This window comes from Colletotrichum godetiae (genome assembly GCF_030913485.1).
Source record: "Colletotrichum godetiae strain CBS 193.32 chromosome Unknown BDP55scaffold_7, whole genome shotgun sequence".
Classification (NCBI taxonomy): Eukaryota; Fungi; Ascomycota; class Sordariomycetes; order Glomerellales; family Glomerellaceae; genus Colletotrichum; species Colletotrichum godetiae.
In genome coordinates, this window is record NW_026851255.1 from 637,633 (window position 1) to 655,077 (window position 17,445).

General features: G+C 52.3%; 7 protein-coding genes across 7 annotated transcripts; 5 read left to right on the forward strand and 2 right to left on the reverse strand.

Moving 5' to 3' along the window:
• Positions 1–2,276: 2,276 nt before the first annotated feature.
• On the forward strand, positions 2,277–4,253 carry BDP55DRAFT_651865 (uncharacterized protein). Its single transcript, XM_060574084.1, has 2 exons — positions 2,277–2,615; positions 3,116–4,253. The coding sequence occupies exons 1-2, from the start codon at positions 2,464–2,466 to the stop codon at positions 3,879–3,881; spliced, it is 918 nt and encodes a 305-aa protein (XP_060433565.1). The 5' UTR covers positions 2,277–2,463; the 3' UTR covers positions 3,882–4,253.
• Positions 4,254–5,582: 1,329 nt separating this feature from the next.
• On the forward strand, positions 5,583–7,796 carry BDP55DRAFT_712265 (uncharacterized protein). The gene is made up of 5 exons (XM_060578202.1): positions 5,583–5,836; positions 5,994–6,302; positions 6,908–7,057; positions 7,180–7,422; positions 7,484–7,796. Exons 1-5 carry the CDS (start codon positions 5,664–5,666, stop codon positions 7,554–7,556), a joined length of 948 nt encoding a protein of 315 aa, XP_060433566.1. The 5' UTR covers positions 5,583–5,663; the 3' UTR covers positions 7,557–7,796.
• Positions 7,797–8,027: 231 nt separating this feature from the next.
• On the forward strand, positions 8,028–8,362 carry BDP55DRAFT_651870 (uncharacterized protein; the record flags this gene model as incomplete). Its single annotated transcript, XM_060574085.1, has 1 exon — positions 8,028–8,362. The coding sequence occupies exon 1, from the start codon at positions 8,117–8,119 to the stop codon at positions 8,357–8,359; it is 243 nt and encodes an 80-aa protein (XP_060433567.1). The 5' UTR covers positions 8,028–8,116.
• Positions 8,363–9,877: 1,515 nt separating this feature from the next.
• Positions 9,878–11,243, forward strand: BDP55DRAFT_381556 (uncharacterized protein). Its single transcript, XM_060567165.1, has 2 exons — positions 9,878–10,133; positions 10,192–11,243. The coding sequence occupies exons 1-2, from the start codon at positions 9,979–9,981 to the stop codon at positions 11,156–11,158; spliced, it is 1,122 nt and encodes a 373-aa protein (XP_060433568.1). The 5' UTR covers positions 9,878–9,978; the 3' UTR covers positions 11,159–11,243.
• A 1,099-nt stretch (positions 11,244–12,342) lies between these two features.
• On the reverse strand, positions 12,343–13,543 carry BDP55DRAFT_691308 (ubiquitin fusion degradation protein UFD1; the record flags this gene model as incomplete). The annotated part of the gene is made up of 2 exons (XM_060576953.1): positions 12,343–13,188; positions 13,265–13,543. The coding sequence occupies 2 exons, from the start codon at positions 13,541–13,543 to the stop codon at positions 12,343–12,345; spliced, it is 1,125 nt and encodes a 374-aa protein (XP_060433569.1).
• Positions 13,544–14,131: 588 nt separating this feature from the next.
• On the forward strand, positions 14,132–15,553 carry BDP55DRAFT_691309 (uncharacterized protein; the record flags this gene model as incomplete). The annotated part of the gene is made up of 1 exon (XM_060576954.1): positions 14,132–15,553. One exon carries the CDS (start codon positions 14,132–14,134, stop codon positions 15,551–15,553), a length of 1,422 nt encoding a protein of 473 aa, XP_060433570.1.
• Positions 15,554–15,767: 214 nt separating this feature from the next.
• On the reverse strand, positions 15,768–17,300 carry BDP55DRAFT_628416 (RuvB-like helicase 2; the record flags this gene model as incomplete). The annotated part of the gene is made up of 3 exons (XM_060571898.1): positions 15,768–16,944; positions 17,007–17,233; positions 17,292–17,300. The coding sequence occupies 3 exons, from the start codon at positions 17,298–17,300 to the stop codon at positions 15,768–15,770; spliced, it is 1,413 nt and encodes a 470-aa protein (XP_060433571.1).
• Positions 17,301–17,445: the final 145 nt, after the last annotated feature.

The window sequence follows — 17,445 nt, forward strand, 5'->3', positions numbered from 1 at the left end:
AGTGGTTTTTTTTGCGCTGTCTTTCTCTCACCATTTTTTTTTTTTTTTTGCCTTTAGGCGTCCGCAGATCCCTTCCCTGCACTTATCCGACGTGATGAAGTCGACTTGACTCTCTCCGACGAATGAAGGTTTGAGCGGAAGGCCAGGAATTGCAAGGTGTTTCGCTTAGCGTGTCCCCCGACATGCAAGCACTAATTGATATCAACCCTTTTGCACTTGCAGGCAGAATTGACTCGTCAATTGACACGCAGTTTTGGGGTCATTTTTTTTTTCTTGCTGGGGGAACTTTTTTTCGTCGGTCGAATGGGCCCCCCCATCCCGATGCAAGATCCAGGAACGCCCAGCGGACCACTTGGAAACGGAACAGGGATCTTAATGGCATGAGACAGGTATGCGGTATGGATGTGTGACTCACTCTTCGAGTACTTTAGTTCAAGGTAGCTTCGGAAATGGAGGGGGTTGGGGCGATTGGCTATGTCCATGTTGCAGCTCCCAGTTCGCGCACTATTCATTGGCGGCCTTCCCACACCGAGTCGTCAAACAAACTTACGCAGCAGGCGGTCGACAGATACCTGTGACGACGCAGCATGATGCCTTTTGCTACGTATACTTGGCTTGCGAACACCCGGGTTTAGTTTGCACACCTAAGGTAGGGGTAAACCTGCTAGTAACCGCAAGGTTGGCGAAGCTTGCAGCGGCGGAGTTCTATGATGCGGGATACGGCGAATAATGGCAAACAGAGTTTGAGCCTCTTGGCCCGGTTTAGTGCCCCCTGGATTCGTGCTCCAGTCAATCATACTGTCGTAATCTCAATCTCGTGTCTGGCTGGGACATCCGTCGGGTGCTGGTGATGCGAGCCGGCGAGGGGAGGGGTCAATCGAGATGAACGTTCAGTTTGGCAATTGAAGATTGGGATTAGTCGTTCAACGAGCAAAAGCACTTTGGGGACGAGAAAAAATTGCGAAAAAATGACAGCATGCATATTGAAGCCATGAAATGTGTGAAAGTGTCGCCCAAAGACCTGTTTGGTGTCGTAGGCGACACGCGATGAAGTTGGTGGGATCGGGTGAGGTAGTCTGGAGACGCGCCTCGCGATTCCGAGGGGGGCACTGTGTCCTCGCAATATTCCCACGAAACCACGTGATGTGTCATCTAGATCCACTTTACGCATCGTTTACGAATCCACCTGTAGTTGCTGCCTGAGGTCTGTCAGCGTCCGTTCTCCACACCTACCACAACCGGCCTGAGATGGTGAGGGGAGAGTAAAGCGGCGATTGCGACAGGGAGCCTGGATGAAGGGGCCTCCCGCGGCTGTTTGGGAGAAGCTTCACAGAGGCAAGCTGCCTTGATTCTTATCCTCATTGGAGCAAATTGCGCGTTTTCACAGAGAGACCATAGACTATGATTGCCTCACGCAGCTCAGTAGTCACAATCGAAGTTGCCTCTTCAGTCATCTGTCCAGTGTGCGGCTTAAGGCGCATGCAAGACAGATTGCACCATTGATCCCCAAGGTTGAAGGTTGACCTCCCTTGAACCAAAGTACGAGTAGGTAGGTATTCGGGAGGCTACCTCACACCGGCCGGCCATGTCTTGCAATCAGGCATTTGACAGATACGCTATCATTGCCAATCGAGTCGGCTGCAGGCGGGCGGCGGGCCAGATTCGACGTGTCTCACGAATCCATGTAATACTGAACGCACAGCCGTCACTGCACGACTGACCAGGCAGCTCATGAAAACAGATTTCCGTGCAAAGAATAACATGTCGAAACGTATGCAGCAAGGCGCAATTGCTCAGGTCTTTGGTATGGAACGTGTCGTATTTACAAGACAATTGGTCGGAAGAGCAGACGAAGCCTGGGCAGGTCAGTGAGAGAATAGGTAGAGCATGAAAGCCGTTAATCGTCTGCCCAACTGCGACGGGACGCTACAACACTGGGGAGGGCGCCGTCATTTGCCGCCAACCTACCTACAGGGTGCCACAGCTCGCTTGATGAACGGCTAAACGCCGGGGGTTCTGCACATGGGAGACCTTCGGAAGATCCGCCCGCGATCTTGCAGGCGTCTTTGGTCGCGATATCTCCTCGACGCTAGCCTCCCCAAACATGTTCACAATCATCTGAAAAAAATTGTTTCCTCTGAGAAAGTGTCCCAGAAGTTGTTCCCAAAATTTTGTAGTTTCCTGTCAGGTCATGAGGTTTCGCAAAGGTGCATGCAAGTCGAGCTCTTGCCCGGCGAAACGTTAAACCGCGCCAGGGAGCCACTCAAAACCCAGCGCCTTGACTTTGCTGTCTCGCGCCCCCCAACCACCTTCGACCCATCGTTCTCTCGAGCTTAGCACACTACCAATTTCTCATCCTCGACCGCAAAAGATAGCTACCAACTCACATCCACTTTCAATCGTATAAGTCACGACTAACCGTATCATCCACGCGAATCGCCGACATTATCCGTCGCATTTGCCATGAATAAAAATTGGAATGACAGGGCCGACAAGGATCTGTTCTTTACCATCCTGTCTGTGAAGAACATTGGCGTCATCAGCGGTTCGGAATGGACCACCATCGGCAACCACATGCGTACACTGGGTTACGGCTTCACCAATGAAGGCTGTAGGTGAGTTTGGCGCGCCTCTCTTCCACGTCTATTCTTCCGACCTACTCGCAACTTCATCCGCAGCACATGAAGGCGTCGTCATTGCGATTCGGTATTTCCAGAGAAATTGCGCGTATTTACGCGCCTTCACTTCTGCGCCGACCATTTTCTCGCCATCTGCACTTCCCCGCTCTGTATTCTCTCTTAGTCTTCTTAGTGCTCATTCTTCTCTGTTTCCCTCCTTGCCCCCCCCTCCCCCCCCAAGTGTACCGTAAGATCTATTGTCGAAGTCAAGGATCAAGGCGAGGACTGCCTCCGAGAGTCCTTTCACACTTTTCGTAGGACATCGAAATTATCACGTCATTTCAGTTTCCTTTCAAGGTTCCAATGCAAGCAACTAGATACGCTTCTGTTGCTGGGATGGCTTGACCATCGAGTTCGCTTCACCAGAAGTTTCTCATTTTCTCGCATTGAACACGCCTCCTTGATTCGTTCTGCTTATAGTAACTGACATAACGCAGACAACACTTCCAGGGCCTTCGTCGTGCCCAGCACAAGTCTGAGACGAATGGGGGCAGCCCTGACAACCCTCGCAAGGTCGATCCAACAACGAATCCAATCACTCGCCGCCCAGGCCCAGGTCGTGGGAGGCCCAAGAAGCAACCTCAGCAAACTGCGCAGCTTGCCATCGCCGCCTTGGCTAATCAGTCCGGCGAGCCTAGTCAGCCAGGTCAACTCGATCAACTTGAACCCGATCAAGAACTTCAAGATCTTCAAGCGGGTCAAGCTGGCCAACCTCAACCAGTCATACAGCCCGACCTTCAGGCTGATATCACCACGGATCTCCAACCTGACCTTCAGTCCGATCTGCAACCTCACCTTCAGTCCGATCTTCAGTCCAGTATTCAGCCCAATCTTCAGCACAACCACCAGCCCGAGCACCAGCCCAGTCACGAGGATCCTTTACAAGATGACCAGACGCAATTGGAAACGTCCATGATGGCCGACGGTCTTGACATATCAGAGTCTCTAGATATTCCCTTAAAAGACGACACTCTCGACCTATCTCTCAAGGATGATAACGATGACGAACAAGACGGCCCTAATGCCAAGAGAATCAAGCTCGACAACCCTGCTCATGATCATTCTCTCGTCGATGACGAAGCTGTATTAGCTTTGGCTGCGCACAGTGAAGCCCCATCTGATGGCTACACTTCCGAGTATCCCACAGCCGGCTTGACCGGTTCAGAAGACCCGCACACTTCCTTTTATGGTCCTGAGACATAGGAACAGCACTCGGCCCGTTTGAAAGCTTATGCGGCAAGGGCGGCGCCAGAAGCAGCGATGAAATTCGAGTTCGGCGAATTCGTTGATTTAGACTAGGCTTCAAACCTGTAAATCCGAGCCAGTCAACATTCCTCCACCCCATCAGTTTTGTTAGGCCAAGGCGTTATGCATCAAAGCGGTAGCGGCATCAGGAGCGAGATTATGAACACGACGAGGTGCTTGGAGTTTGGACTGATTGGGCGTTTTCATTGTCTTTGATCCTTCGACTTATAAAGGACGTATGCCAGACTAGCGTTGACCGAGTGTTTCTATTGAGAGTACTAGGTCTTGCGAATAATGAACTTGCCAGAACCTGCTGGCTCTTTCTACCTATCTGTTTCATTGAGATGCTTGTAGCCCAGACTCGAGAGCGAGTGCCGTTCATCGTTTCCTTTGACAAACCTCTACTGCCTTCTGGAACAACCAAGACTTCAACTGATGTACTAATACACACCATGTCCACACGCAGAGGCAGGTCGACCCACTCTGCTGACCTAGGTACACCTAGGCTGAGTAATAACCAAGGTAGGTGCCTACTTGAAGGTGAAGACAGCTAGAATGCTCTCGCCTTCTGAGTTCCTCATATCCACTTGTTCACAAAAGAGGCGGGAAGGCACCCGCTCTCTGGGTTCTGTTCAGTAAGGAGCAACAAGGCTCTCACCCTTTAAAATTCTAGCGCCAACTAATTTCTCAAGGGGCCAACAGGCTCTCGCCCTCTACGTTCCTCATGTCAGCTTGTTCACCAAGAGACTCCTGCCATTCCTAAGTTCTTTTCGCCATGAAGTGAGAAGGCTCTTGCCTCTTAGGCTCTTTCTACCAAGCGGAGAGGAGTTTCCTGCCCTCTGGGTTCCCTAAAGCAGCAAAAAAGCTCTCGCCTTTCAAGTAATCTGTACCAGGCGGGAAGGGTGCTCCTGCTCTTTGGTTTTTCTCGTCTGGCATTCAAACGACTGGTTCGACGCAGCTTACACAATCAGACAAGGTTGTGATTAGACGGCGGGAGTGAGCATCTTTATTGATCTAGGCCTCTTCGAAGGTAGTTAGAAGGTTCCCTCCCTTTTAGTTCTGTCGATTGAGGATGCTCTCGCCCTTTGAGTCTCTCGTCTCTCGTCTTGCGTTTGGACGATTGGTTACTTTGAAACGGTTCAAACATTCAGAAGAGGATGCGTTCAGATGAGTGAGTTTTTATGCTACTCTAGGCTGTGTAGTAAGCAGTCAGAAGGCTCCTGCCTTTTAAGTCCTGTGTACTCAGGATGCTCTTGCCCTTTGGACTCACTTAAGCCAGCAGTAAGAATGTGCCTTCTCTTTGGGTTTCTCGTCTCATGTTCGGACGATTGATTGCTGTGAGACGGTTCATACATCCAGACGAGATAGTGTTCAGACGAGTGAGGCTCTATCTGTACTGCTCTCGTCCATGTAGTAAGCAGTTAGATGGTTCTCACCCTTTAAGTTCTGTCTACTGAGGATGCTCTCGCTCTTTGGGTTCCTAATGCCGGCTTGTGTACCAACCGGCGAGAGGCCACGGCCTTCTCGACTCTCTATATAATCCCCTTGAGATACGACCTGGAGAGCAATCTCCCTTTTCCTCTTTAAACATTGCAAGATTCTCCTCCTCAACCATCACGAAATTTTTGCGGTCTCCTCACCCAAACACACTTTCAGAACATCATTTCCTAGGGCTATTTAGTCTTGCTATCATCAACACCAACCTCATCATCATCAACAATCAAGAACAACATCGCAACAATGTCTGACAATAAGCCGACCGGAAAGTGGGCAAACCCGGCCTTCCTCAAAAGCCTCGTCCTTGGACTCTACCACGAGCTGAAGCACGGCGGTCTCCAGCAGGAGGCTAAGGACCGTGTTGAGGCGAAGCTCCATCGCGATGGCTTCGAGGACACTACCTGGGACGGCATCCGGTATGTATACATTTACTTTTTTTTCTTTTTCTTGGCTGTTCCATTTCGTATGGTTTCCGTTATGGCACGCTTTTGCTACCTGCCCCTCCTGGCGGCTTTTTTCTGTCCACCCGGGAGCCCGTCTGTCGCTTTCGCTGCCTGATCCAGGTGCCTCAAGATATCCTTCCCATCCGCTTCTTTATACACGCATCTTGTCAGCTCCACCATCTTTCCTTGACACAACCCTTCTTTTCCACATTCCACGAGTTATTCCCCATCTACCAACCAAACACTACACGAACGCAATCGAAATGTCTGAGAAGTCTGCTCCCGGCGGCAAGTGGGCCAATCCGGCCCTCCTTGAGGCTCTTGCTATGGGCTTCCATAGCATTGCCAAGGGCGAAGGCCTTACGAAGGAAGCCAAGGACTCCGTCATCCTGAAGATCCATTCCTATGGCTTCACAGATATCACCTGGGAGGCTGTTCGGTGTGTATCTTCCCTTTTGCTGGTTGCTCAGACCGAGACTTCCTGCCCTCTCTTCCACTCTGGCGATTACCTCTTCCCTCGTCCTGCGCTTTTTATTTATTTCTCACCTCGGCCTCCTGTGTCTCTTCCTTCTTCCACCTCTCATACTCAAGCCGACTCGTACTCACCCCGATTCATATCAAATTCCATGAGCTGTTTACCAATCTTCATCACGTCGAGTCCCATTCATTTCTTCTATATCCCTTCGGAATATGTCTCGCTCAATGATGCGGTGGACAGCTGAGGTCGACCAGCAAATCTTGGTCGCTATGGTCAAGACGATGGTTCCATCCGCTGATCAGTACTCACTCATCATCGGCGAGCTTCACTCAGTCGGTCATACTATGACCGTTTCTGCCTTGAAGTGCGCCTTCCCATGCTTTTTGTTTTGGTCTTTCCCACTTCTGCCTATCCAGCACTCTCCTTCCTGCCACGCTCCATATGAATCCCCAGACCAAGCGCCTTTCAGTCTTTTTCTTCCTTCCCCTCTCAACATCAACCACTCTTACCCACCTATTTCATTATCACCCACCTTACACTACAGCTTTCATACCACTACCAATCAGGATGGCTCCAGTCACCGTGTGGAACGATGAGGCCCGATCTGACCTTCTGGTCGCGCTTCTGTCGGTGATCAAGCCCTCTAAGGAGGATTGGGACCGCGTTCTTCCTATAGTCCATGCCAAGGGCTATGCCTACAACGCCAATGCTGTCCAGTACTTTCCGCCCGCTTTCCACATCTCCCTCCCCTCGTCTCCCCGTTTTCTGTTCAAATTTTTCGGACGTTCTTAATCTCGAAAATTTTAGTTGAGTTCTAGATGCTAACAAATTTCTCCAGGCAGCACATCCAGAAGCTTCAGCGCAAGGAGCTTACCGCCGGCGACGGTGGCGACGGCGAGGCGTCTAGCTCTACGACTCCTCAGAAGAAGGCCGGCAAGAAGGCCGCCACCCCCAAAAAGCGCAAGACGCCTCTCAAGTCTAAGGCCAAGGTCAACTCGGAGGACGATGAGGATGAGGTGGATGAGGAGGGGGAGCAGGAGGCTCCTCCCCCCAAGAAGCCGCGCACCCCTGCGCGCCCCAGGTAAACCGAACCGATTTCCGATGGCATCAATTCCATTTCACTAATCACATGGACGAAAAAGCATGAAGGATGAATTCCACGAGGACACCAAGGCCACTGGCACCAAGTTCGTCCCTGTCAACAACGAGATCTAGATGCATCTTTCGACCCCCAATACATCGATTCGACCATAGCGACATGGCATTTTCAGGACGGTTTACTGGCTTTTCTGGAGTTCGATATGGCAGGCTTGGATGAGCGATACGAAGGGTTGGCAATCTTGGAGATCATTGGGATTGGCTCAGGACTGGAAGCTATTCACCTTACTGCGCAAAACATTTTGACACAGGTCATGAGATATCTGAGAATTCTCAAATATTACATCGAGAATTGAGAAGATCATTTGCTTTCTCAAACTATCTCCCGCAAGGTTTATATTCTCGCACCTCTTGAATGCCTGGGAATTTCCCATGACTTCCGCGCACTCACCCCCAGCCCCTGAGTTTCTATATCCATATCACTTGATGTCTTGCTTGTATGTTGGCAGTAGTTGACAAGCGGTCGCCATGGCTTTCCGACAAGGAATCCCCATCTCTTCTACGCATACATTTGCCAAACGAAAGGAGCCCATGTCCGCGAGTAGGTACCTGATCTCTCAATTCCAGACGAGCGACATCACCACCACTTCCCATTGACCAGAGTCTGGGAACGAGACATGCCCTCCAGTATGCTTCGTCTGCTTAGTATCTTCCATCGGACGGCCACATCGTCTCATTACGAAGCAAGAACAAGCCTAATATATCTCCCCTGTTGGTCGGAACTTCACTCAGTCGGATACTGGCGGTTCAAACTCAAGCTCATCCATTTTACTTCCCTCATCGTGCCACAAAGGAATAAAAAGCCCATTTCCTTCACCGTTTTCGTCAGGATTTCATTTCGTCACATCATCAAAAGGTAGAATATAAACCCATTCCTTTCACCTTTCTCATCACAGCTTCTTTAAGTCGGATCTCCAGCTCATCCTCTGCGCCCTTCTCGTCGGAACTTTCTTCTACCGCAATGAGTGAGATCTGCCCACCACCGCTTCCGCTCATCTGATTGAAGTTCACCTTCCTTATTGCACTACGTGCCCAACTACATGCTTTCCATTTGTTTCGAAAAACTTTAGGACCCTATGTCCTAACACCGCTCCAAGTTCACAACTTCTTCGCCATTTTAATTCAGGTTACGGCCCCCTTATCACAATCTTTGTCAAAGTCTATGATTCCCAGTCATCTACTTGAATTTTTAACTATCCTGCATCAAAATGTGAGCGCAAGTCCAGGCCCCCACCATTTAGTAGGAGCCTCCCACTACCGCGTCACACTCATTAAGAGGGTGTAGATCTGAGATCACAGCCCCCTTTCTTGTCTAAAACTTTTCAGTCGGAGAAAAAGTCTCCACCTACCGAGGCGGGTACTGTTTCTAAGCAACTTCTCGAGGCGAGTGCTATCTGACAACCACTTTAGATAAGTGTTATCTCTCAAAGACATCAAACGAGTGCCATCTTGTAAGCCTTTGAGGTGAGAACCGTTCCATAACCCTTCGAGGTAGATGCTATCTCACAATTCAGACGAGTTCTATGTGTTCTCCTTGAGGGCGAAGGACATCACTCAACTTCTTGAGACGAATATCATCTCACAACTCTTTGAGGCAAGTGCCACCTGTTCACCTGTAAAGGCGAGTGTTGTCTCTCAACTCATTGAGACGAGCATCATTTTACAATCGTTTGAGGCGAGTGCCATCTCACACTTCAGGCGAGTGCTATCTATTCACCTGCCTAGTCGGGCACCATTTTTGAACCATTGAGGCGAGTACCATCCTGTGTTTCCTCGAGGCGAGTGCTACCCCTTTACCCCCTGAGGTGAGCGCCCGCCGTCCCATAGTAAGGCGAGTGTTAGCTCTCAGATTCTCAAAGTTCTTTCCTGCTTGACCTCTCTGGCTTCTCAAGATCTCAACTCTCACACAGGATATATAATCCCCTTATTCCCCCCTCCACTGACCAAACCTCTTCCTCTTCAACCTACCTCACCTCTCACAGCCCCTCGACTAGAGAGCGAGATCTTCGACCATAGAATATCAGCATTATTACGCTTTGCTATATACGGCATACCAGGTACGTTGTTTCTAACTCATGTTATGTATCTCGCATTTTGAGTCTCAACTCATCTCGAAACTCTTTTTACTATGACCGACGCAAAATATTCCAGCCTCTACCCCTTTCTCCCATCACATCATCGAGATCCTACGCGCTTCTGTGTTTGTTTCTACCTCACCCATACAGCGCGCTCCTCATTTCGGTTCATACCGCCCAGCAATCAACATCAACTCTCTCAAAACCTGCTTTCCTCACTTCCCTTTACTTCACGACTCTCTTCCACCCTCACTAATCATACTTCCTCTCACACATCATTCTTGCCTTCGTCGCTGGGTCGTCTTTATCTCTTGGAATCTCAATATCTCTGCTCGATTCTCATTCGGAGACCTGGGGTATTGAGACTGACCTTCTTAGCACTCTACATCGCAGCATCGGCAACAATGGCTGGTAACTCTTGGACCGCCGAGGCCGAGAAGGCTCTCTTGCTCTCCATTGCCACCACTGCCAACGCCGGTGCTGGTACGAAGCCTGAGTGGGCTGCCGTCACTCGCCGCATGAACCGCCTCGGTTATAACTTCACCTCTACGGCCCTCGCGTGAGTAAGCATCTCGTCATACCGTCTTTAGCAGAACTAACCACAGTACCGTTCACAGTCAGCGCTACGGCAAGTCTTTGGCCAAGCCTTACAATGATCGTGTCAACGCGGCCGCTGAAGTGCCCATCACTCCGGCTTCTACTCCTTCTCGCAAGCGTGCTGCCCCCAGTTCCGGCGCCAGGGCGACTAGAACCTCCACTGCCGGTGGCTCTGGCCCGGTCCAGGCCGCCAATGAGATGGCTTCGCTTGCTCTTTCGGCTGACAACGGTGGTGATGATGCTGAGCCCGACATGGAGGACTCCAAGAAGCGCATGAAGTTCACTCACGGCAGTGCTTCTGTTGGTCTTGATCCTGGTCTTAATGGCCAGCAGATTGATCTTACTGGTGATGATACTGGCGTCAATATCGAGAACACCGCTCCTGCCGCTGATGAGAACGGACAGCCGATTGACCTCACCGATGACCAGGTCGACATCAAGCCTGAGGTTGAGGTCCGTTTCCTCAATGCCTCCTTCAGTCATCGTGCCCGTGCTCGGAGGTATGTTATTACGGATTCCCGTTTTCACGTTCTATACCTTCAGCTAGACCCATTCTTGCCATCCCAACACTTCAGGCCCCGAGCTTTTATTGGCGTTTTTGTGGCTCTACCAGCTTCACCAGCAAGAAATCGCTTCTCCCTGGCCTCCTCCTTCCATCTACGGGCTGTCTCTTCCTTCACCCTTCCGCTCAAATTCGACACTTCTACCTCCTACCCTCCATCACTACCTTCCGTCTCTCCGAACTTCCCTCTTCCACCCACAAGTTCCAACCACACATTAGCTTTCAATTTCCACAATCAAACTTCCACATTATACACAACTTCCTCTTCAAGCACCAAACACTTTCAGAAGATGGACCTAACTCGGAAATTCCACAGCATGACCCTCAACCCCATCCCGACCAACGAGGAGTACTTCGAAGTCATGGGAATCATCCCCCAGTCCCCCAAGGTCATCCCTCGTACCTTGCCCAGAAACCCCGTCTAGGTGAAAATCGAGAAGGAAGTCTTGGCCGCCTGCGAGGCAGGTCGCAAGCAGCTCCAGGAGATCAACGCGAAGAAGGCAGCCGACAAGGAGAAGGCTTGCAAGGCAGCCGAGGAGAAGGCAGCTGAGGCGGCTGCTCAGGCGGCTGCAAACGCGACTGCGATGGACTTGGATTAATTGAGGATGATGATTGGTATGCGATGAAACCCATTTCTCTTTGATTTCCCTGCTCTCATGACTTTAACGATGGGTGGGGAGATTTTGGGAAAGAAGGGTTTTCGTTTACCGTCTCTTTTTTCTTCATGCTTGCTACTGGAATTGATGGCAAGGTGGTCCGACTGAAACTGGCAATTTTTCGGCATCGGGAACGGGTTTTCTTCGCTTTTTCTCTTCTCTCGCCAGCTTTTTCGTTCGTTTCTCGGCTTTCTCCATCCTTTTTCACTCATCGACACCTTTTCTTCTTCGCAACACCAAAACAAACGACCGCCGCCATTGGGTTGATTGGATCTGGAGTGGCAATGGAGGAGCGAATGGAGAATACGGGGATTCTCGGATAATGGAGGCTGGGATGGACGGAAACTGGGAGGGAAAGGGCTTTTGGGTTTCGTTTTTTCCGCCGGAAGGGGGCTAGGTGGCTCATCGATTACAAGGGATTTCTGGCAGAGAGAGAACGTTTCAAAGGACTGATTTGACGGGGTATGGCTGAGATTACCGCCCCTTTGACTATTGCTTGCGGAGGATTTCAGAATCGGCTCGTATAGCAGCAAGCTTGCTCTTTTGCTAGCTTATCTTTCTAGTCAGAAATGGAAGTCATAATCTGCTAATCTTGAGTACACCGATTGCTGTACGAGTGAAGACCTTTTGGTATATTAGTCCGATTCCTGCGACAATGCCATCGTGGGCGGCGATGACAAGATGAGTGTTAGGGTACTGCTCACGTTGATGTCGTGTGCCCTCGGCCTCATTGACTTCGGCCATTACTTTCTTGACCAACTTCGTCTCAGACACGGGAATCGTAAGTAATCTCAATCATTTCATTTTCGGGAATCTAATCACCGTTTGACTGTCCCAGACGATGCTGCCCTGGTAATTAGAACCATGCGCCCAGAATGATTACCCATCCCGCCCCCAAACGCCATTTGATCCATCCCAAATCATAAGTATGTTCTTGCCTGCACATCGCTATCCTACTCGATGCCGCGAGGCTTGGGGCCGCGGCTATCCACTCTGCGCCCCTCCGCGGGTCCCTTCTTCTCCGGAGCCTTCTCCTTCTCCTCAGCCTCGCCCTTGCGCTTGGCTCGAAGTGTCTGGCCCTGGCCCGCAAAGTGCGGACGCTTCTGCTCCTCCAGCTCACGCTTCTTGTCGTCGTCGGTCTTGACCGGCTTGATCTCATAGCCGAAGAAGAGCTTGTTGGGCGGGAGGCGGAGAGGCATGGGACCGTTGTTGTTCCGGCGCGGGATGGGCAAAGCGGGCGGGTTGGCTGAGGCTCCAGCGATGGGAGTCGCTGGCTTGGGCGTCGACGCCTTGCTCCCCTTCTTGCTGAGCTTCTGGCCTTCGCCGTAGAATTTAGCGTTAGTCGTCGCCGAACCAGGGGCGATGGCGCCGTAGTTGATTGACTGGGCCATGGATCCTTGGCTGTGTAGCAGACCGCCGGCGGGGAGGCCACCGCGTCCACTTCTGGGTGTGCTGGTTCCGCTGCCTCTCTGTTGTCTCTCTGGCTCGACGTAGCCGACCGGTGGCGCAAAGTCGACCTCGACATCGGTCTCGATCAGACACACTCCCATCTTGTCCGTCTCCGGCTTGACCTCAAGGACCGCCACGTTGTAGATCTCGTCATTATACTCGAAGTTGAAGACATCACCCTTGGTGAGAGCGGCGAAGTTCCTAAATGCCTTCTCCAGCACAGCCTTGGGATCGCTGATATCGAGGAAGTTGGTCGATTGGGGCTGCAGCTTGACCAGCTTGGCAAGCTCAAGGGAAGTTGTCTTGATTTGGATCATGTCGCCAACATCCAGTGAGAGAGTTTGCATCATCTGGTCTCACACGTTAGCAACGCCACCTCCGCGACGACCAGCCCAGCGCGGGCCAAGATAGGATAGGACCACGAACCCAATGGGGAAGGTATGCTCTGCCCTCCTCCGCGACGAATTCCAACACACCGGCGTGGGAATGCTTTCCCTTCTCGCCATTTATAATCTCCATAAGCAACGGCCATTGCACGTGGAGCTTGGAGACCTTGTCGAGGGCAGAGGGCGGCAGGAAGATCTTGGAACCGTAGTTGAGGTCGGGTCGCTCGGGCCCAGGTGCCATCACCATGGGGTAGCATCGGTAGTACTCGTCGAAGCGCTGGACGATCGGCCGGCGGCCACCGCGTGCGAAATTATACATGTCTGCTTCGTTGGGGTCGAAGCGATACTGGGAGCTCAGAATTAGCTGGGGTGATTTAATGAGTTGGACAGCTAGCTTACCATCTGGGTGGGCGGTTTGGTGAGTAAAGTATCTTTTTGGCAGCAGACAGAGGAAGATCCAAATGAAGAATGTGAATCCCGATCTGTTGTTCGAGTGCGGAAAGCTAACTTGGGCAGCGTTCTTTGAATCAGAGCAGTTGTGGCTGCCGCAGATGGTGAAAGAAGGTAGCTTTCGGTCTTTGAGTGTGATGAATGGGGACCCGCGGTCTACGTGGGGCCGCAAAGGCAACTGATGAATGACGAAACCCGCTGGAAGGTCGGCTGGGCTCCACCAAAAAATGACATGCCCGACACCCTGGTCGATACTTTAATGCCCATGCAACTTTGTAGGGAATTCGAGGTATCCGCTCTCAGATGCATTCCAGACTAGAACGGGACGTTTAGAGCTGCTGCATCCAGCCAACCTAGAAAGAAGCTCTTCCAAGACAAAGCTCAGCTAGCCCTGCCTCGCTTTGCATCCTAATCTGTCACAACCTACACCACATCCTCAGGTATAGCCAGCCCGAAGATGGCCTCCAGACACTCAGCAGCGCGCCCCAAAAGGGCAGGCGAAACCTTTGCGCGAACGCACCACCACGACGCCGAAGCAGACGACGGTCACGATTCCAAGAAACTAAAGTTTGACGTCCGCAACCCCTCCGCCCTGGCCCCCGATGCGCCAGAAGAAGACGCCATCCTCGACGCCGACGTCATTGGCGGCGGCGGGGGAGCGACGAAGCGCGGCGCCGTGAACCTAGACGGCTACGACAGCGACTCGGACAATGAGCGCAACTTCAAGTCGCGCGCGAACGAAAAGCATAAGGGCAGGAAGGATGGCGATGCGGATTTCTTTGGCCAGTTGGATAGCTATGACGCCAAGAGTAGCGGTGCTGACGGCAAGGGGGGCAAGGCTAATGAGGATGACGACGAAGATGACGACATGTTTGCCGCGGACGACGATGATGAAGAGAAGGAGGGAAAGGTAGCGGAGGTAGGGACCAAGGCGGCAGGGAACAAGGCAGTGCGCTTCCTTGACGACGCACAAATTCAAGGACAGGAACTACACAGTAAAAGCGGAGGGCAGATCCGCCTAGACGACGAGGAGAGCAGCGACGATGAAGAAGACAAAGAGTTGGCGATGCAGGAGGAGGGTATCGACGAGGAAGTCGGCCTCGGCGGCCTGAAGCGAAATGCGCCCAAGGTCGAGGCGTTTAACATGAAGGACGAGCAAGAGGAGGGCCGCTTTGACGAGGATGGCAACTTTATCAGGAAAGCTGTGGACCCGAACGCCGTGCACGACAAGTGGCTCGACGGGCTGAGCAAAAAGGACCTAAAGAAGGCAGCGGATGCACATGAAAGACGAGAAGCCGAGGCGCGGAGGTTACGGATGGAGAATGACGATATCTTGACGACGGACCTACTCAAGGCGCTTATCGTGAGGTTAGAAAGGGGCGAGACATCCCTCGAGGCCCTGGCAAGGTTGGGCAAGGGGCAGCCCAAGATGAAAAAGATACCCAAATGGAAGCTCAAGAAGCAGAACAAGGCCGGCGGCGGCGATGAGGCCATGGACGTCGATAAGGAAAAGGACCAGCTCAGCCCGGAGCAGCAGAAGAGAAAAGAGGCCATCGAGGCCATCACCGACGCGGCGGACAAGCTCCTGAGTCGAGACCGCGCCGAGATTTACGACGAGGAGAGGGAGATGCTCGTGCGTGAGTGGCAGCGGGAGACGGGCGAGCAGTGGGTTGAGCCGGCAAAGGACGGCGCCGATGAGGATTTGTCCTCGAGGATGTGGGAGTTCCGGTGGACGGATGGGCGTGACAATGCGGATAAACAAGGGCCGTACGATGGACCCACGATGAAGGCATGGCAGGATGCCGGGTACTTCGGTGAGGGCGTTGAATTCCGGCCGGTTGGTGATGACGCCTGGACGAGGGTCGCGACGTTTGTATAATCGTTCCGCCGAATGGAACACATCACAAACAAAAAAGAGTAAAGTAGTAACAACTCACAAAGACGGGTGCATGAATAAAAAAGCCTTGCATTCCTGGCATCGTCACGATGCTACCATTCAAACATTTATGGTACATAATCTATCATACGTCCCAGGGGGTGGCCACCTATTTTACTGCCCAAAAACGCCCAACACGGAAGACCCTTTAACACGCTTAACTCAGCTCCATCGCATCGCCATGGCCATTAGTGACGGTGAAGTCGACGGCACCGTCGTTGCCGATTAGGCGCTTCTCCGACTCGGACACAAACTTGACGCTGCGAGACGGGTCGTAGAAGAGCGAGAAGCTCCTCTGGACGTCGGCAATCTCGACCTGCTTCGCTCGACGCTTGGCGCAGATCAATTGAGAAGTGGTGATGAGGTTGCTAGCGTAACGCAGGCCTGCCTCCTGACCGATCTTTGTGAGCAGCGCCAGAGCGTCGGCTGAGACGTCAACCTCCTCTTCTTGAGCTCTGATAGTGATGATCTGCTTGATCTCTTCGGGGCTGTAAGTGTTTGTGTGGATGATGACGACACGGTCCAGGAAGTCGAGGGGCAGACCGTGGGGGCTGCGGTAGTCGGTTCCACGGATGCGAGAGTTGCCCCTGTTGCTGGCCATGATGACGATGGGCGCGAGATCGTCTTCCAGGGCACGGTTGATGTATGAGAAGCACTCAATGTCGAGCATGTGAACCTCGTCGATGAACAACACGCCGGGAACAATCTCGGCCTTGCCCTCCTCCTTCCACTCGCCAACTTTGGTGTTGATTTGGTCCCTGATCTCGCTACGGATCTCACCAGTGTCTCCGGAGAACAGAGCCAAGAAGCCCTGTGTTCTTGAGTTGATAACATCAATCTCATGTAGAGTGACGGTGTGAACAACCTCCTTGCGCTTCTGCAGCTCGCCGTCTGGGCACTGCAGGAACTTGGTGTCGACGCCCATGGCATCGTAGTCGCGCGAGCGAGCATATGACCGGCCAAGCTTCGTAATCTTGCCCGAAGACTTGTCGATGGAAATGATGTCACCAGCCATGACGCGCTCCTTGGTCATAGCATCAATCATCTTGGCGCCCATATCGTAGACAGCCTCCATGTCGGTCGTCTTAATCGTCAGCTTTCCCTGCTTGGCGCCGCCTGTGACACTTCGGTCGATCTGGATCTCGACGACCTCGCCCTCCATAATCTCGCTCTCCTCCTTGATGCGAACACCAATCGACTTGCGGAATGCTTGTGTGAGAGCTTCGGTCTTTGACATTTCGAGGGAGAAGATTTCGGATGAGGCGAGGGAAGTGAAGGGGACATCGGGGCCGAGGGACTGAGCCATTCCCATGGCGATGGCGGTCTTGCCGGTGCTAAGGAGACGCAAAGTCAGTTGTACAGTCTTCAAAGGACACATGTGGAGGAGGAGGCTTACCTTGGGGGGCCGGCGATCAACACAGCTCTTCCAGCAATCTTGCTCTCCTTGATCATCTGCAGGATCACGGCAGCAGCTTTCCTGGCCTTCTCCTGTCCAACCAGACCCTGAGATGCCGCTCTGGGCTCCAGTGTTGTGCCATCAACGCCCAAGCCGCGAATGTGGGAGTGAGCCGCAATGAGGTTGAGGCCCTTGAGCTCCTTGCTCTCGGAGACGGTCATGACGGGCTAAGGACGCTGTTAGCTACTAGTGCGTAGGTGTGTGTAGACGGGAAGGAGCGCATACCGCAGCCATCTTGAAATTGGTTCACCGATACGATAACTTCGGAGAGCTTTTCGCAGGGTTTAGGTATCGGCAATTGAGGGATGTGAATGGGAGTAGACGGGCTTGAGGCGATGTTCATGGATGAGGCGCAAAAAGCAGTTCGCCAATGGTCGTT

Bases quoted from the DNA above. Each gene is read 5' to 3' on its own strand.
- BDP55DRAFT_651865 (XM_060574084.1), top strand. From the start codon at position 2,464: ATGAATAAAAATTGGAATGACAGGGCCGACAAGGATCTGTTCTTTACC. The intron at 2,616-3,115 runs GTGAGTTTGGCG...GACATAACGCAG, and splicing joins TTCACCAATGAAGGCTGTAG to ACAACACTTCCAGGGCCTTC.
- BDP55DRAFT_712265 (XM_060578202.1), top strand. From the start codon at position 5,664: ATGTCTGACAATAAGCCGACCGGAAAGTGGGCAAACCCGGCCTTCCTC. The intron at 5,837-5,993 runs GTATGTATACAT...AGGTGCCTCAAG, and splicing joins ACTACCTGGGACGGCATCCG to ATATCCTTCCCATCCGCTTC. The intron at 6,303-6,907 runs GTGTGTATCTTC...ACTACCAATCAG, and splicing joins ATCACCTGGGAGGCTGTTCG to GATGGCTCCAGTCACCGTGT.
- BDP55DRAFT_381556 (XM_060567165.1), top strand. From the start codon at position 9,979: ATGGCTGGTAACTCTTGGACCGCCGAGGCCGAGAAGGCTCTCTTGCTC. The intron at 10,134-10,191 runs GTGAGTAAGCAT...TACCGTTCACAG, and splicing joins TTCACCTCTACGGCCCTCGC to TCAGCGCTACGGCAAGTCTT.